This window comes from Balaenoptera ricei, chromosome 2 (genome assembly GCF_028023285.1).
Source record: "Balaenoptera ricei isolate mBalRic1 chromosome 2, mBalRic1.hap2, whole genome shotgun sequence".
Lineage (NCBI taxonomy): Eukaryota > Metazoa > Chordata > Mammalia > Artiodactyla > Balaenopteridae > Balaenoptera > Balaenoptera ricei.
In genome coordinates, this window is record NC_082640.1 from 111,753,429 (window position 1) to 111,772,990 (window position 19,562).

At 35.7% G+C, this 19,562-nt stretch overlaps 2 protein-coding genes across 2 annotated transcripts in view; one reads left to right on the forward strand and one right to left on the reverse strand.

Annotated features, from left to right (window-relative positions):
- The window catches only part of LPCAT4 (lysophosphatidylcholine acyltransferase 4), a 189,457-nt gene that overhangs the window by 139,449 nt on the left and 30,446 nt on the right, over positions 1–19,562 (reverse strand). The gene's annotated exons all lie outside the window — the stretch shown is intronic.
- Positions 10,810–11,745, forward strand: LOC132360531 (olfactory receptor 11G2-like). Its single transcript, XM_059915607.1, is given in 1 exon segment — positions 10,810–11,745. A coding segment is annotated over 1 exon segment (936 nt).

Consider the following 19,562-nt stretch of genomic DNA (forward strand, 5'->3'; position numbering starts at 1 on the left):
GAACGTACCTCAACATAATAAAGGCCATATAAAACAAACCCACAGCAAACATCATTCTCCATGGTGAAAAACTGAAAGCATATCCTCTAAGATCAGGAACAAGACAAGAATGTCCACTCTCACCACTATTATTCAACAGAGTTTTGGAAGTCCTAGCCATGCCTATTATAGAAGAAAAAGAAATAAAAGGAATACAATTGGAAAAGAAGAAGTAAAACTGTCACTGTTTGCAGATGACATTATACTATACATATAGAATCCTAAAGATACCACCAGAAAACTACAAGATCTAATCAATTAGTTTGGTAACATTGCAGGATACAAAATTAATGCACAGAAATCTCTTGCATTTCTATACACTAACAACAAAAGATCAGAAATAGAAATTAAGGAAACTCCCATTCACCACTGCAACAAAAAGAATAAAATATCTAGGAATAAACCTACCTAAGGAGGTAAAAGACCTGTACTCAGAAAACTATAAGACACTGATGAAAGAAATCAAAGATGACACAAACAGATGGAGAGATATACCATGTTCTTGGACTGGAAGAATCAACATTGTGAAAATGACTATACTACCCAAAGCAATCTACAGATTCAATGCAATCCCTATCAAATTACCAATGACATTTTTTACAGAACTAGAAGAAAAAAATCTTAAAATTTGTATGGAGACACGAAAGACCCAAATAGCCAAAGCAGTCTTGAGGGGAAAATATGGAGCTGGAGGAATCAGACTCCCTGACTTCAGACTATACTACAAAGCTATAGTAATCAAGACATATGGTACTGGCACAAAAACAGAAATATAGATCAATGGAACAGGATACAAAGCCCAGAGATAAACCCACACACCTACGGTCAACTAACCTATGACAAAGGAGGCAAGGATATACAGTGGAGAAAAGGCAGTGTCTTCAATAAGTGGTGCTGGGAAAACTGGACAGCCACATGTAAAGGAATGAAATTAGAACACTCCCTAACACCATACACAAAAATAAACTCAAAATGGATTAAAGACCTAAATGAAAGACCGGACACTATAAAACTCTTAGATGAAAACACAGGAAGAACACTCTTTGACATAAATCACAGCAAGATCTTTTTTGACCCACCTCCTAGAGTAACGGAAATGAAAACAAAAATAAACAACTGGGACCTAATGAAACATAAAAACTTTTGCACGGCAAAGGAAACTATAAACAAGACAAAAAGACAACCCTCAGAATGGGAGAAAATATTTGCAAATGAATCAATGGACAAAGGATTAATCTCCAAAATATATAAACAGCCCATGCAACTCAATATCAAAAAAACAAACAACCCAATCAAAAAATGGGCAGAAGAACTAAATAGACATTTCTCCAAAGAAGACATACAGATGGCCAAGAAGCACATGAAAAGATGCTCAACATCACTAATTATTAGAGAAATGGGAATCAAAACTACAATAAGGTATCACCTTACACCAGTCAGAATGGGCATTATCAGAAAATCTACAAATGCTGGAGAGGGTGTGGAGAAAAGGGAACCCTCTTGCACTGTTGGTGGGAATGTAAATTGATACAGCCACTATGGAGAACAGTATGGAGGTTCCTTAAAAAACTAAACGTAGAATTACCATATGACCCAGCAATCCCACTACTGGGCATATACCCTGAGAAAACCATAATTCAAAAAGACACATGCACCCCAATGTTCATTGCAGCACTATTTACAATAGCCAGGTCATGGAAGCAACCTAAATGCCCATCAACAGACGAATGGATAAAGAAGATGTTGTACATATATACAATGGACTATTACTCAGCCATAAAAAGGAACGAAAGTGGGTCATTTGTGGGGATGTGGATGGACCTAGGGACTGTCATACAGAGTGAAGTAAGTCAGAAAGAGAAAAACAAGGATCGTATATTAACACACATATGTGGAATATAGAAAAATGGTACAGATGAACCAGTTTGGAAGGCAGAAATACAGACACAGATGTAGAGAACAAACGTATGGACACCAAGGGTAGAAAGTGGAGGGGTGGTGGTGGTGATGGTGGGATGAATTGGGAGATTGGGATTGACATGTATACACAAATATGTATAAAATACATAACTAACAAGAACATGCTGTATAAAAAAATTAAATTAAAAAAAGAATAAAGAATAGTATGAATATAGAAATTGTTGGGGTGGGATAGGGCATAGTTTAGATCCAAAAGGTTAGAGAATGCCTTTGTTAGGAAGTGATATTTCAAAGTAAGATAATATAGCATGCAAAGATCTAGGGCAATCAAGTCCCAAGTAAGTAGAGCTAAAAGCCTGGGGTTTTCAAAGAATAAGAAATGTTGATTTGGCTAGCGAGAAGGAAAATGGTATATGAGGCTGGAAAGGTAGGCAGCATCAAATCATCTAAAACCTTCTAGGCCACAATAAAATGTGTTTTATATGAACTCCTGGGGAAGCCTGCTCAATACTATATACTAAGAGGAAGGCTTAATAAAAATCTCTCCTTAGTACAATCCATACCTTCATAAGCTCTTCTTATCTTGGAACTACCTATTTACTTACATATCATTTATATGTGCCTTTATTATGCTATATTCCACTTTGTTCCATTAAGGATCTGATGTACTAAAGTGCACTAAAAGAAAGAATAAAAGAAATATGGATTTAAAAAAGAAAAAGAAGATGATGATTTGTGGACTATAGGATATTATGCTGGCATTAAGTCAAGCCTATAAATGTGTTATGAACTCCCTTTAAAACAAAGTGTGGAATCACCAAAAAGCATCTTCAGTGTTGAAGTTTTTTCAAGTGTTCAGATATGATTCTCTATAAAGTGTTTTTTTTTTGAATTAAAAAAATGAAGTGGAGAATGGGGACACATTATCTGTTACATGATTTTCATTAACTGTAAGAAGAAAACAAGTCAGTTCACAGAGAAAGCTAAAATACTGGCGTCTAGTTCTGTAATTTCTTTCATACGAAGGAGACTAAGAGATACACTGAACAGTGGTTCCCGAAAATATCTGACATATATACATATAGTTCAATACATCTGCTTCTTACAGCATTTCTTAATAAGATTCAAAGACATTATATAGAAGTATAACTCAGTAGAAGAAATTCTTTCCAGATCTAAGAACTGTAGTCCAAATATCAGCTTTCTGATGATCTGCCTTAATCCAAAAGTCTGACCCTCACCTCACACCTGTCAGAATGGCCATCATCGAAAAGTCTATAGGGCTTCCCTGGTGGCACAGTGGTTGAGAATCTGCCTGCCAATGCAGGGGACACGGGTTTGAGCCCTGGTCTGGGAAGATCCCACATGCCGCGGAGCAACTGGGCCCGTGAGCCACAATTGCTGAGCCTGCGCGTCTGGAGCCTGTGCTCCGCAACAAGAGAGGCCGCGATAGTGAGAGGCCTGCGCACCGCGATGCAGAGTGGCCCCCGCTTGCCACAACTAGAGAAAGCCCTCGCACAGAAATGAAGACCCAACACAGCCATAAAATAAATAAATAAATAAATAAAGCATGACACAAATTAAGCAATGTGAATACCATCAAGCTTTCATCATAAAAAAAAAAAAGTCTATAAACAATAAATGCTGGAGAGGGTGCTGAGAAAAAGGAACACTTGGGGCTTCCCTGGTGGCGCAGTGGTTGGGAATCCGCCTGCCAATGCAGGGGACACAGGTTCAAGCCCTGTTCCGGGAGGATACCACATGCTGCGGAACGGCTGGGCCCGTGCACCACAACTACTGAGCCTGCGCTCTACAGCCCACAAGCCACAGCTACTGAGCCCACAAGCCACAACTGTTGGGGCCCGCCCGCCTAGAGCCCGTGCTCCGCAACAGGAGAGGCCACCGCAGTGAGAAGCCTGTGCACCACAGGAGGAGTGGTCCCTGCTCGCTGCAACTGGAGAGGGCCCGCACAGAGCAATGAAGACCAACACAGCCAAAAATAAAGAAAATAAAATAAATTAATTAAAAAAAGAAAAAAGGAACCCTCCTACACTGTTGATGGGAATATAAATTGGTACAGCCACTATGGAGAACAATATGGAGATTCCTTAAAAAACTAAAAATAGAATTACCATATGATCCAACGATCCCACTCCTGGGCATATATATCCGGAGAAAACTCTACTTGGAAAAAATACATGCACCCCAATGCTCATAGTAAGAGTATTTGCAATAGCCAAGACATGGAAGCAACCTAAATGTCCATCAACAGATGAATGGATAAGGAAGATATAGTATACATATACCATGGAATATTACTCAGCCATAAGAAACAATGAAATAATACCTTTTGCAGCAACATGGATGGATCTAAACATCATCTTACTAAGTAAAGTAAGTCAGAAAGTGAAAGACAAATACTATATGATATCACTTATATGTGGAATCTAAAATATGATACAATGAACTTATTTACAAAACAGAAGTAGACTCACAGACATAGAAAACAAACTTATGCTCACCAAAGGGGAAAGTGCGGGAGAGATAAATTAGGAATTTGGGATTAACATATACACACTTCTATATATAAAAGAGATAAACAGGGACCTACTGTATAACACAAGGAACTATATTCAATATCTTGTAATAACCTATAATGGAAAAGAATCTGAAAAAGAATATATATACATATATATGTATAACTGAATCACTTTGCTGTACATCTGAAACTAACACAACATTGTAAATCAATTTTACTTCAATTTTTAAAAATAATCTATTATAGGATAATGCTTTGGTTGACTGATTTGAGGGAGGGTCTAAGGAAGTGGTGGTTTGCTCCAGATTGGATGTTGTCAAAGCAAGGGCAATTCTATGACTAGGTATCTCAACAAATTTTATCTATAGAGAGGGCAGAGAAGGAGAATAAAGCTGTAATTGGCTTTTTAAAAACAAAAGTAGCAGACACTCATTTTAGCCAAGAGAGGAAGATATTTGGTATTTTATGGTTGGCACAGTGACTTTGTTTTTTTCTATGCTTAGACAAAATTATAAAGTAGCTTTGTTTTGTCTCATGTTTGTGTCCAATAACAGAACAGCATGACCTAGCTGAGAGTGTCTGATCAGCTTGTAATAACTTTGAGGTCTAGTTGTGAATGTCAGATCAGTTATGGTCATCTGGGGCTGCATTTATCCCCTTCAGGTTTGTAAGATTCTTCATTGGCCACATGGTAGGCACATTTAGGGAAGTTAGAGATAGACTTATTGGTTGATTAATTAATCAAACAATCAGTTGATTTGTTAATATTTCATTCTATCTGTGAGCGTTTTAAAGTAAGGAAATATATTATTTCATCTTGCATAGAAAAAAAAAAACACAGAAATTAAGGAAGGTCCCAAGGGAAGTGACTAACACGCATAGAGATGTCTCTTGACAGTGTTTTCCTTTTAGCAACAATAAATGGATCCTCAAGGATCAGAAAAACAGGACTTCCTGGCAGGCTCTGCTTATAATCCCTCCATCCTTCAGCAAACACATTTAAGTATCCTTATCACAACAGTTTCCACCTCTTTTCTCCTCTCTGGTTATTGTCAAGAAGACTATCTCTTCTCACTAAGAAAATTAAAAAGAAACTTTTGAGAAGCTTCAGCTTAGAATTCCCTTTGCTGATCCAGGTAACAAGGTTATGCAGTGTTTAACAGAGTAAAGAATCATAATCTACTGGCTTTTACCCACAGCTCTCTTCGAATTTGCTATGGCCATACACATACAACCAATACTTCTTAAGCTCTTACTGGTCAGGCAATGGTCAAGTTACTTCCATAGGAATTTATCTCCTTCAGTTATCTTTATAACAGCCCTTTAAAGAAGGCATAATTATGTGCATTTTATAGCTAAGGAAACTGAGTATTAATTTCCTATGACTAGTAAACAAAAGCTCTTAACTCTAAATCCAATGCTTTTTCTATCATACACAGCTGCCTACCACTTATCCCAGTCTGAAAAATTATCCTTACTTTTAAGTATTTTCCAGAAACAGATTATCCAGTGTTACAGATGTGGCAGCCCCCTCACTGAAACCATACAAACTAACTAAAGGAGGGAATTGAATTGTGATGAGACATCTCTGGCTTGGCTGTAGAGAGAGGGCCAATAAATGGGTACCAAGACTTCTACTATACTAAGCTTTAAGGGAAAATTAAAATATCAGTGAATGTCTTCCTTGTACTGTGTGTGGCATGGCCTGGCTCACTCTGACATAGTCTATCTCAACTTTTCCAGGGTTGACTAATTTAACAAGTAAACCAAAAAACAAGGTGATTGTTGTTAACTCAGTCTAAGTGGCCTGGGTACATAAACACAGACACCATTGTACCCATGTTCATAGTGCCCTCTGTAGTCCATGCAGGGTGAATTTACCAGCCTTTTTTTGTTTGTTTGTTTGGTTGTTTTTTTGACAGCTTCAACTCAGACTTGAGGCAAGTAACATCAGTTTCTTCTGTACAGAGGAGCTCCATAATAAAAGGTGAGTAGCAATACAGTCTAGTTAAATATCTTAGATTGAGCATAAAATGGCGATGGCAATTCCTGTTTTCTAGAACACCTTCCTGTTCTCTAGAACAGCTTTGTAAAACTGCCTGGCACAGAATTGCTGAGAGAAAAAGGTTTTACTTAAAAGTCTAACATGATCAGTTTTTCCATTTTTAAGGAGTACTCTGTTGCTGCTTGGAAAACGGAGGGTAGAAGGGCAAAAGTAGAAGCAAGGAGCTGGGTTAGAATGCTGCTGCAGAAGTCCAAGGAAGAAAAGATGATAATCTGAACTTGAGAGATGACAGTAAAGACAGAGGAGTGCATGATATGAGCCATACTTTAGAAACAGAAGCACCCTGCTGATGAGTTGGATGTGAGGGGTAAAAGAAGAAATGTAACATTGAAATAGACCAGACAGAAAGTAAGTTCTTGAACATTAACTAAGCCACTTAAAGTGCTGAAAATATTTTGAGACGATCGTCAAAATGATTAGCACTATATATATATATATATATATATATATATAAACTTTTAGAAGCATCCTGCAAAACACTTTGATTAAAAATGCCCCAAGCACAATTAGTAACAAATTATTTTGACCTATTGAAAACTGGGTGACTCTTCTCTAAATTGGTGTTAAACCTGTAGACCTAAAAAGGACTTTTTTTAAACTTTATGGAATTTAAAGTTTATAAGTGACCTTCACATGTTATACCCAATTTTCTTTTGAGTGACTCCTTCTATTCATTAGCAGTTACTGTATCCTTATGGCTCTAACATTTGTTAACAGCCTCCTTCAAAGAACAGGACATTAGAAAAAAATGGTTCAGAAAAGCAGAGAGTTGTTTCAGAAAATACCACATTCTGCATATATACACAATGGAATACTACTCAGCTATAAAAAAAGAATGAAATAATGCCATTTGCAGCAACATGAATGGACCTAGAGATGATTATACTAAGTGAAGTAAGTCAAAAAGAGAAAGACAAATATCATATGATATCACATGTGGAATCTAAAATATGATACAAATGAATTTATTTACAAAACAGAAACAGACCCAGTACACAGAAAACAAACTTATGGTTACCGAAGGGGAAAGGGGGTGGGGAACGGATACATTAGGACTTTGGGATTAGCAGATACAAACTACAGTAAGTCCCCTACATACGAACGAGTCTCGTTCCAAAGGCGCGTTTGTAAGTCCAATTTGTTCGTTAAGTCCATCAAAGTTAGCCTAGGTACCCAACTAACACCATCAGCTATATAGTACTGTACTGTAATAGGTTTATAATACTTTTCACACAAATAATACATAAAAAACAAACACACACAAAAAATAAAGAAAACATTTTTAATCTTACAGTACAGTACCTTGAAAAATACAGTAGTACAGTACAACAGCTGGCATATAGGGGCTGGCATCAAGTGAACAGGCAAGAAGAGTTACTGACTGGAGGAGGGAGAGGAGGTGGGAGATGGTTGAGCTGAAGGAGCATCAGCAATAGTTGATGGAGGGCAAGCTGCAATTCCACTCACGCCTGACGTTGATGGAATGCACGTTTGCATCTTTGAAAGTTCACAACTTGAGGGTTTGTATGTAGGGGACTTACTGTACTATATATAAAATAGGTAAACAACAGGGTCCTACTGTATAGCACAGGGAACTATATTCAATATCCTGTAATAAACCATAATGAAAAAGAATTTAAAACAAAAGAAAATACCACATTCTGAATATTTTCATCCTCAATGAGAATAGTGTAAAATAATGCAATAGTGTAAAATAATGCACCTTCAAGAGATGAATGTTTGGTATCTGAAACTTAATCTCAGTCCCTAGTCACATGTTCTTAAAATCAGATAGGAAAGGGCATTTAGAAAGTGTAAGTTTATGGTACAAGAACCAGAACCTGTTCCTCCCACAGCTGTGGCACTAAAAGACCTCAGGTAATACAAGATATAAACTACCAGGATCTTGGGAAATTTTATTGGCCACGTGAGTCCCCCATGTCATTGAAATCATATAAAATCCAGAACTAGATCTGGCTCAGAGATGGAAGCTTTTGTACACATTTTATAAATTTTGAAATATTAATTCGTTTACTAGTCTCCTGTCACAATTTTTCTTCCTCTCCAAAAACAAAACAAAAATACACTGTAATCAACTACCTATCTCCTGACACCTTCTGCCATTTATTCAGGGAGGTCTTATTGCTTTTGAATATTTCAAAGACTATTGTCAGTTTCCTTGGATAACTATGCCAACTCTCAAAAATAATTTATGATTGACTGATTGATTCCAGGTAATGGAAAATAGATATGTTTTGTGTTCCTTATACATGTCCTATTTACAGAGGCTATAATAACCAAGACCAAGGTCTGAGTGCAGAATTATTTAACAAAGTTTTTTTAACTCAGAAAAGTATAAAGCTATTATGGAAATGGATAACCATCCAAAGTCATTCTGCCAAGACTGGGAGAGGGAGCAAAAAAATTTCTAATTTTCTCTTCTTTTCAAGTTTCTTGCTACATGTACCTTAGCATTAAATCAATAATATCATGTTCTACAGTTTATATAACTAGAATAGGAACCAATGGATTTTGCATAGTCATATTCCCAACTCAGATAATCAAAGACCTGTTTCAACAAGACCAGATTATTGTTGATCCTTTCTCTCAGCTGGGGGATCTCTGCCCTAAGTGGCTGGGAACTCTATTAACAGAAGTGAGCTGCGGTTATTTCCTACAATTAATTTGAATGTTTTACTCCTGCAACTGGTAGATTGCATTATCAAACAGAATCAATGCATTAGTTAAGTACTTCAAAAGAGAAAAGTGATTCCAGTAGTCCTGTTCCATGGCCACACAATCTAAATCAGCTTTGTCCACAAGTAGCTGTGTTGGCATGATCTCTTTCTGGAAGCTAAAACAGTGCATTTATTCATTCATTTTATAAATATTTATTAAAAGCTGTCTAAGTGCAAAGCATTATGCTAATTCCCAATCACTTCTTATAAAGTAACTTCTCAGGCAAATTGATTTTGAGCTGATGACAAAGTTCTGTTGAAACTTGCTGCTTAGGAAATGCTCCTGAGTGAGCCACTTCAAAGAATTCTCTCCTGAGAGAGGTATATAAGAAACGTAGGAGTACAGTAAAGACATGTCTTCTTTAGATCATAAGGCTGATCACAACACTCAAAGCTCATATAAGATAAAGGTGGCTGTAAATTACATCATGCATTAAAATGTTCTCCTAAACCAAGTTTGAAGACAGTTTTCTTTATAATTTCCAGAATACTCTCCCTTGAGAGCAAAACAGTTCTGACATAAGCACCTACTCTGAAAAAAAAAAAAAAAATACTGCCAGGAAGAAAGAAAAGAAAAGAAAAAAAAAAGAGAAGCCATTAAAATGCAGTCTGTATCTCATTCCCCAGGCTCTGGTAAATAGAGACCTTACCATTAGAAGAGAATGTTGACAATCAGAGCTTTCATATACTGTCAGTGGGAGTGATAAATAGTGCAATAATGATGGAACACTGTTTAGCTTAATCTGCTAAAGTTGAAGATACACACACCCTATGATCCAGCCTACAGAAATGCATGCATGTGTGAACCAGGAAAAAGGAACTATATGTTCAGAGTGGCATTATTCCTAAGAGCTCCAAACTAGAAATAGCCAAAATATCTATAGTACAATGGTTTAATAAGTGGTGGTTTATTCATAGAACGTAATAGTATAGAGTGGTAAAATGGACACACTATAGATACACATAACAACATGAATTTCAAAAACCTTACCTTTGAACAAAAGAAGCCATCCAAATACTATATATACCATTATTTCACTTATGTAAAGTATAAAGACAAGCAAAACTTTAAAATTTTGTTTCAGAATGCATACTTAGCTATTAAAATAAAGAAAAACAGGGAGATGATTACCATCAGGAAAGGAGAATGTTGACAATTGCAGGGACAGGGAGCACAAGAGGAGATTCTAGGGTACAAGTGATAATCTATTTCTTGACCTCAGTGGTAGTTACTGCAGAGTTTTATATATAATGAATTAAATGTTAAGCATGTTTCCATACATTTCACAATAAGTAAACGTCTCTACCTACTGATATTCACTGACTCCTTGTGTTTTTACAATCCAACCACTAAGCCAGGACAGTATTTCAGGATTAGACAAAAATAGTAACTGTTGATATATAAATGTTTACTGCATTCCCCAGGGTGGCTTCAGTGCATATCTGGGTCCCCATCTGTCTTTACAATCATTCAATAATTTGATGGTCTTTTTACAGCTCCCAGACCCATGAAAATCTCCAACATCCCCAACAACTCCAGCACCATCACTGGCTTCATCCTCCTGGGCTTCTCTTGCCCCAAGGAGGGACAGATCCTCCTCTTTGTGCTCTTCTCTGGTGTCCATCTCCTGACCCTCATGGGCAATGGTTCTATCATCTGTGCTGTGCACTGGGATCAGAGACTCCACACCCCCATGTACATCCTGCTCGCCAACTTCTCCTTCCTAGAGATCTGGTATGTCACCTCTACTGTCCCCAACATGTTGGCCAACTTCCTCTCGGACAACAAGGTCATCTCCTTCTCTTGGTGCTTTCTCCAGTTCTACTTTTTCTTCTCCTTGGGTTCTACAGGATGCCTTTTCTTGGGTATTATGGCATTTGATCGATACCTTGCCATCTGCCGGCCTCTACATTACCCTACTCTTATGACTGGCCGTCTCTGCACCAATCTTGTGATCAGCTGCTGGGTGCTTGGTTTCCTCTGGTTCTTGATTCCCATTATCATCACCTCCCAAATGTCCTTCTGTGGATCCAGGATTATTGACCACTTTCTATGTGACCCAGGTCCTCTTCTAGTACTCACTTGCCAAAAAGCTCCTGTGATGGAGCTTGTCTTCTCCACTTTAAGTCCTCTGCCTCTCATCATTACCTTTCTCTTCATCATGGGGTCCTATGCTCTGGTTCTGAGAGCTGTACTGAAAGTCCCTTCAGCAGCTGGATGAAGAAAAGCTTTCTCCACCTGTGGGTCCCATCTGGCTGTGGTTTCATTGTTCTGTGGTTCAGTACTGGTCATGTATGGGAGCCCAACATCTGAGCATGAAGCTGGAATGCAGAAGATTGTGACTCTGTTTTATTCTGTTGTGACTCCACTTCTTAACCCTGTTATATATAGTCTTAGGAACAAAGATATGAAAAAGGCCCTTATGAAATTTCTGAGACTATAAAAAGTGTTCATCAAAAAGGCTCTTGAGCAATTAGAGCCCCAAGTTGTATTTAACTCATTTACAAAAATTGCATTTAACTCATTTTTAGGTTTAAAAAGTGGTTTTATTCAGATAATTGTTCATCCTAGTATTGACCAAAATTTCAGTCACCCGTGAACATGTATCTGTTGCTTATTTCTTCTCTTGGTTCTTGATCATTTGTCCTCTTTCTTACATGCCTCATTTTTTACTGAATGCTAAACATTATATTTAAAAAATTTAAAAACAATGTAACAAAGTTTTCTCTTAGAAGCAGATAGAGTAAGGCAGATCACTTTGATCTCATTTAAAGAGTATTTTCAGGTGTTTTATAAAAATAATCTAAAACAATTTTGCTCTTGTTTCTGGGATGTGACCCTTACTCAGGAACATGACCTTTCAGAGATCTCAACTGCAAGCCTGAACTGTTCTCAGGATACCTCCACCTTAGCGAGCCCTGGTTTCCTATTCCTGTACTCTTTGAAACCCATGACTCCTAAAACCTCTGCTCAGCTCTTTAGCCTCCCAGTTCGCTTTCTCCTAGATTTCTTGAAATCTCATCTTGCACAGAATGCCTAAGAAATCCAAAAATGCCTTGAAAGGAGACTACATCATATTTTGAGCCTCACTTCTCTGTGGTCCTCCTTTCTCCAGTATATTTTCTCAAAGCCTAGCTGCTTTGGCAGCCACAAACACCAAATCCTTTATTTCCTCAGTTTGGTGAAACTACTGCTTTCTGCTGAGACTTTATTCTTCCTTCCCCCTGTTCTTTCTCACATGCCTCCATGTCCCCATATCCTCGCCCTACCCAGTGAGTGTCATTGTCCTCCGGGAAAAACACTCAAGGTGAATGTAGAACTCATCTCCTTGTTCCTCCCTTCTTGGAATTGTAGCCCCTGAAGTCTTGCCTGTGTTGATTGCTCTCCAGTGCCTTCAAGTGCTTGTTTTATGTACTTTGTCCAGATTTTATAGTTACTTTGGTAGAAGGGTTAGTTTAATACAAGCTGCTTAGTCATGACCATAACCAGAAATTCTTTTCTATTATATCTAAATTCCATACATTCTCACTTCTCCCCTCACTTTCAGAAGATGATCTTGCAGCATAATCATGCAAAAACCCACAAATCAGAGACAAGTGAATATAGGGACTGGTATAAACACAAATCTAGGATGTAGACCTCATTTCCTTTTCACTGCAAGCAGCTCCAGATTCCTGAGGATTCCACCCTGCAAACAAGGTGGGCAGGGAGAAAGGGGGTTGCTTTCAATAAAATAAGAAAAACCAGGACCCCAGAGAACCTAACACCACCCAGAAAGAAAACTGAATATTAGCCATCCTTGGAAGTTTGTGGCTATGGTTCAGCTGTTGCTTTGATTACACATAGCATTTTCTCCAATCCTTAATATATTGCCTGCAATATATTCTCCTTTTGGTTCAAAGGTATTTAATTTTCTGCTAAAGACTCTGCCATCCCCTTCCCTTTGTCTCTCATGAATGGACCCCACACACACATATGCACACATAAACACATAAACATATGCACAATCTCATGGTTTTAAACAAAATTTTAAAGTATTTTAATTCTCCAGGATAGACCATATATTAGGGCACAAAACAGCCTTAATAAATTTTGAAAAATTGAAATCATATATATCTTTTCCAGTTAGAATGTAATGAAACCAGAAATCAACAGCAGAAGGAAAACTGGAAAATTGACAAACAAGCAGAAAGTAAATGGGACAGAAAAAATCACAAGGAAAATTACTTTAAAAACCTTTAAACAAATGAAAATAAAAACACAACATACTAAAACATATGGAATGAAAATAAAGCAGTGCTAACAGAGAAATCTGTAACTGTAAATCCCTACATTAAAACAGAAGAAAGATCAACAATAAGAGGAAAGTGAGAAGATCTACAAATATGTGGAAACTAAATAACACACTTCTAAACAACCATTATGTCAAAGGAGAAATCAAAAAAGAAATAAAAAATTATCTCAAAACAAATAAAAATGAAAACAGAACATATCAAATATTATGGGACGCAGCAAAAGCAGTTCTGAGAGGAAAGTTTATAGCAATAAATGCATATATTAAGAAATTAGAAAGATCTCAAATAACCTAACTTTACACCTCAAGGAACTAGAAAAAGAAGAAGAAACTAAGCCCAGAATTAGCAGAAGGAAGGAAATAATAAGAATCAGAGCAGAAATAAATGAACTAGAAACCAGAAAAACAATAGAAAATATCAACAAATCTAAGGGCTGGTTCTTTGAAAAGATAAACAAAATCAACAAACTTGTAGCTAGATTAAGAAAAAAAGAGAGAAGACTCAAATAAAACTAGAAATTAAAAAGACATTACAACTAATACTATGGAATAAAATCATAAGAGACTACTATGAAAAATTATATGCCAACAAATTACATAACCTAGAAGAAATGAATACATTTCTAGAAACACACAACCTACCAAGACTGAATCAGAAAGAAATGGAAAATCAGAACAGACAAATAATAAGTAAAGAGATTGAATTAGTAATCAAAAAACTCCCAAAACAGAAAACTCCAGGACCTGATGACTTCACTGGAGAATCCTACCAAACATTTAAAGAAGAAGTAACACCAACCTCCTCAAACTCCTCCAAAATATCAAGGAGAAGGGAACACTTCCAAATGCATTCTAAGAGGCCAGCATTACTTTGATACCAAAACCAGATAAGGGTAACCCAAGAAAGGAAAACTGTAGACCAATAGCCCTGATAAATAGCCCTGATAAATATAAATGCAAAAATTCTCAACAAAATACTAGCAAAGAGAATTCAAGAACACATTAAAAAGATTATACACTATGACCAAGTTGTATTTATCCCTAGGATGCAAGGATGGTTCAACATACACAAATCAATAAATGTAATATATCACATCAATAAAATGAAAAATAAATCACATGATCATCTCAAAAGACAGAGAAAAAGTTTTTACAAAATAAAGCATCCTTTCATGATAAAACCCTTAAGAAACTGGGTTTAGAAGGAACATATCTCAACATAATAAAGACCATCTACAACAAACCCACAGCTAATATACTCACTGGAGGAACAAGGCAAGGATATCCACTCTCACCAATCCTATTCAATATCGTACTGGAAGTCCTAGCTAGAGAAATTAGGCAAGACAAAGAAAGAAAAGGCATCCAGATCAGAAAGAAAGAAGTAAAATAGTCATTATTTGCTGATAATATAATCCTATATATAGAAAATCTCAAAGAATCTGTTAAAAAAACTATTGGAATTAATCAACAATTTCAGTAAAGTGACAGGATACAAAATCAATATACAGAAATCAATTGTGTTCCTTTACTTTAACGATGCTGCATCTGAAAAAGAAATAAAGAAAACCATCCTACTCACAATAGCATTAAAAACAATAAAATACTTTGGAATAAATTTAACCAAGGAAGTGAAAGATCTGTACAAAAAAATTACAAAACTTTGCTGAAAGATATCAAAGAAGACACAAATTAATGGAAAAACATACCATGTTCATGGATCAGAAGAATTAATATTATCAAAATGCCCATACTACTCAAAGCCATGTACAGATTCAACACAACCCCCATTAAAATACCAAAGATATTTTTCACAGAAATGGAAAAAATAATTCTAAAATTTGTTTGGAAGTACAAAACACCCAAGACAATCCTGAGAAAAAAAGAACAACGCTGGAAACATCATGCTTCCAGATTTCAAATTATGCTACAAAGCCATAGTAATAAAAACAGTATGGTACTGGCACAAAAATAGACACATTAACCAATGGAACAGAATAGAGAGCCCAGAGTTAAGTCACAGCATATATGGTCAACTATTATACAACAAAGGAGTCAAGAATACCCAACGAGGAACGAACAGTCTCTTCAATAAATGGTGCTAGGAAAACTGGGGAAACATATGTTAAACAATGGAATTGGACCCTTACTCACACCACTCACAAAATTAACTCAAAATGGATCAAAGACTTAAACATAGACCTGATACTATAAAACTTTTAGAAGAAAATATAAGGAAGAAGCTCATTGATATTGGTCTTGACAAGAATATTTTTTTTGGCATGACACCAAAAGCACAAACAACAGAAGAAAAAACCAACAAATGGGACTACATCAAACTCAAAAGCTTCTGCACAGCAAAAGAAGCAATTAACAAAATGATAATAATGGGAGAAAATTTCTGCAAACCATATACAGATATGGGGTTAATATTCAAAATATATAAAGAACTCAGTCAACTTAATAACAAAAAAACAAACAACCTGATTTAAAAATGGGCAGAACAACTAAATAGACATTTCTCCAAAAAGGGCAGCAAAATGGCCAACAGGCACATGAAAAGATGCTCAATGGCACCAATCATCAGGAAAATGCAAATTGAAACCAGAGTGATATATAAGCTCACACCTGTTAGAATGGCTATTATCAAGAAGACAAGAGACAATAGGTGCTGGCAAGGATGTGGTGAAAAGGGAACTTTTATACATCGATGGTGGGAGTGTCAATTGGTCCAACCACTATGGAAAACAATATAGAGATTCCTCAAAAAATTAAAAATACATCTATCATATGCTTCAGCAATTCCACTTCTGGGTTTATATGCAAAGGAAATGAAAACAGTATTTCAACAAGATATATGCACTCCAGTGTTTATCACAGCATTATTCCCAACAGTCAAAATATGGAAACAACCCAAATGTCCATCAGCAGATGAATGGATAAAAATGATATGGTACATATACATAATGGAATATTATTCAACCATGAGGAAGGAAAATATCCTCCCATTGCAACAAAATGGAGGCACCCTGAGCACATTATGCCAAGCAAGATAAGTCAGACAAAGGCAAGTACTGTATGATATTACTTATATGTGGAATATAAAAAGTTAAACCTATAAAAAAAGAGTAAAATGGTGGTTACCAGAGGATGGGGAGTGGAAAGGGTAAGAGTGATAGTTTGAGGGTACAAACTTGAAACAAGTAGTAAATAAGCCATAGTATAATGAATACAGACAATAACATTGTACTATAATTATGTAATGATATTGTTATATCAGCAGTCATATTACAATATATAAATGTATCAAAGGAATACATTGTACACCTTCAACTTACACAATGTTACAGATCAAATTTATTCAAATTTTAAAACCCTGAAAAAATTAAATTAAAATTTAAAAATAAAATTAAAATAAGCAGTAGCACAAACAAACAAAAGAAGAAAGATCTCAAGTTAAAACCTAACTTTACACCTTAAGGAACTAAAAAAAAAAAAACAAGAACAAACCATACCCAAAGGTAGCAAAAGGAAGAAACTAATAAAGATTAGAGCAGCAATAAATAAAATAGAGAATAGAAAATCAACAACAACAAAAGAAATGAAACCAAGAGTTGGAATTTTGAAAAGATCAACGTAATAGACAAACCTTTAGCTAGACTGACTAAGAAAAAAAGAGAAAAACTCAAATGAATAAAATCATAAAGTGGAGACTTCGCAGCTGATATTTTAGGAATAAAAATTATTATAAAAGAGTACAATGAACAATTATTCATTAAAAAAAATGGTTAACCTTGATGAAATGGACAACTTCCTAGAAACACACAACTACCAAGATGAATCATAAAGAAATAGAAAATCTGAATAGACCTATAACAAGTAAGGAGATTAAATCAATAATTTAAAACCTCCTAAAAAAGGAGAGCCCAGATCCAGATGGCTTCACTGATGAATTCTACCAAACATTTAAAGAAGAATGAACAACAATCCTCAAACTTTTCAAAAAAAGTTGAAGAGGAGGGAACACTTTTACCTCATCCTATGGGGCCAATATTATCTTATATCAAAGCCAGTACAAAAAAGAAAACTATAGACTAATATCCTTTATGAATATAGAAGCAAAAATCTTCAACAATATTAGCAAACCAAATTCAACAGCATATTAAAAGGATTATATACCATGACCAAGTGGGATTTCTTCCTGCAAGTTTCAGCATATGAAAATCAATGTAATACACCACATTGGCAGATGAAAGAAAATCTGTATGATCACCTCAATTGATGTATAAAAGGCATCTGACAAAATTCAACACCTCTTTCCTCAAAAAACAAGGAACAGAAGAAAACTACCTCAACATAATAAAAGTCATATATGAAAAACTCACAGTGAACATCATACTCAATGATTTTTTTAAAACCTGAAAGTTCTTCCTCTGAGATTAGGAACAAGACATGAATGCCTAGTTTCACCACTTCTATTCAACATATTATTGAAGACCTAGTCAGAGCAACTAGGCAAGAAAAAGGAATAAAAGGTATCCAAATTGGAAAGAAAGAAGTAAAATTATCTCTGTTCACAGATGCTGTGATCTTATATGTAGAAAACCCCAAAGATTACACACACACACACCCCTGTTAGAACTTAAAAACAAAGCCAGGAAAGTTACCAGATACGAAGTCAACAAACAAAAATCAGTTGCATTTTTATACACTAACAATGAACAACCCAAAAAGGAAATTAAGAAAATGATTTCATTTATAATAGCATCAAAAAGAATAAAATACTTAGGAATAAATTTAACCAAGGAGGCAAAAGGACTTCCATATGGAAAACTATAAAATGTTGCTGAAAAAAAAAAACTAAAGAAGACACAAATAAATGGAAAGACATCCCATGTTTATGGATTGCAAGACAATATTATTAAGATGTCAATACTACCCCAATGTAATTTACAGAGTCAATGAAATTCCTGTCAAATCTCAATGATGTTTTCTGCAAAAATAGAAAAATCCATCCTAAAATTCATATGGAATCTCAAGGGTCCCTGAAAAGCCAAAACAATTTTGAAAAAGAAAAACAATGTTGGAGGTCTCACACTTCCTGATTTCAAAACTTACTGCAAAGCCACAGTAATCAAAACGATGTGGTAGTAGCATAAAGACAGACATGTAGACCAATGGAATAGAATAGAAATCTCAAAAATAAACCCTCACATATATGGTCAAATGATTTTTGACAAGGGTGCCAACATCATTCAGTAGAGAAAAGACAGTCTTTTCAACAAATGTTGCTAGGAAAACTGGATATCCACATGCAAAATAATGAAACTGGATCTTTATCTTATACTATATTCAAAAATTAATTCAAAATGATTCAAAGATATAAACATAAGACCTAAAACTATAAAACTCTTAGAAGAAACACAGGGGAAAACTTTCATGACATTGGATTTGGCAATGATTTCTTGGATACAGCACAAAAAGCACAGGCAACAAAAGAAAAAATAGATAAATTGGACTACATCAGGATTAAAAATATTTGTGCATAAAAGGATGCTATCAACAGAATAAAAAGGCAACCCAAGAAATGGGAGAAAATATTTACAAATTATATATCTAAAAAAGGATTGATATCCAGAACATATAAAAAACTCCAATAACTCAACAACAACAACAACAAACAATTAAAAAATGGGCAAAGTACTTAAAAGAGGCAAAGGACTTCTCCAAAGAAAATATACAAGTGGCCAATAAGCACATGAAAAGATGCTCAACATCACTAATCATTAGGGAAATGCATCAAAACTACAATGAGATAGATACCATTTCACACTCATTAGAATGGTTATTATCAAAAACAAGCAAGCAGTAAGTAAGAATTGGCAAGGATGTGGAGAAACAGGAGCACTTGTACATTGCTGGTGGGAATGTTAAATGGTTCAGCCTCTGTGCAAAATAGTATGGCA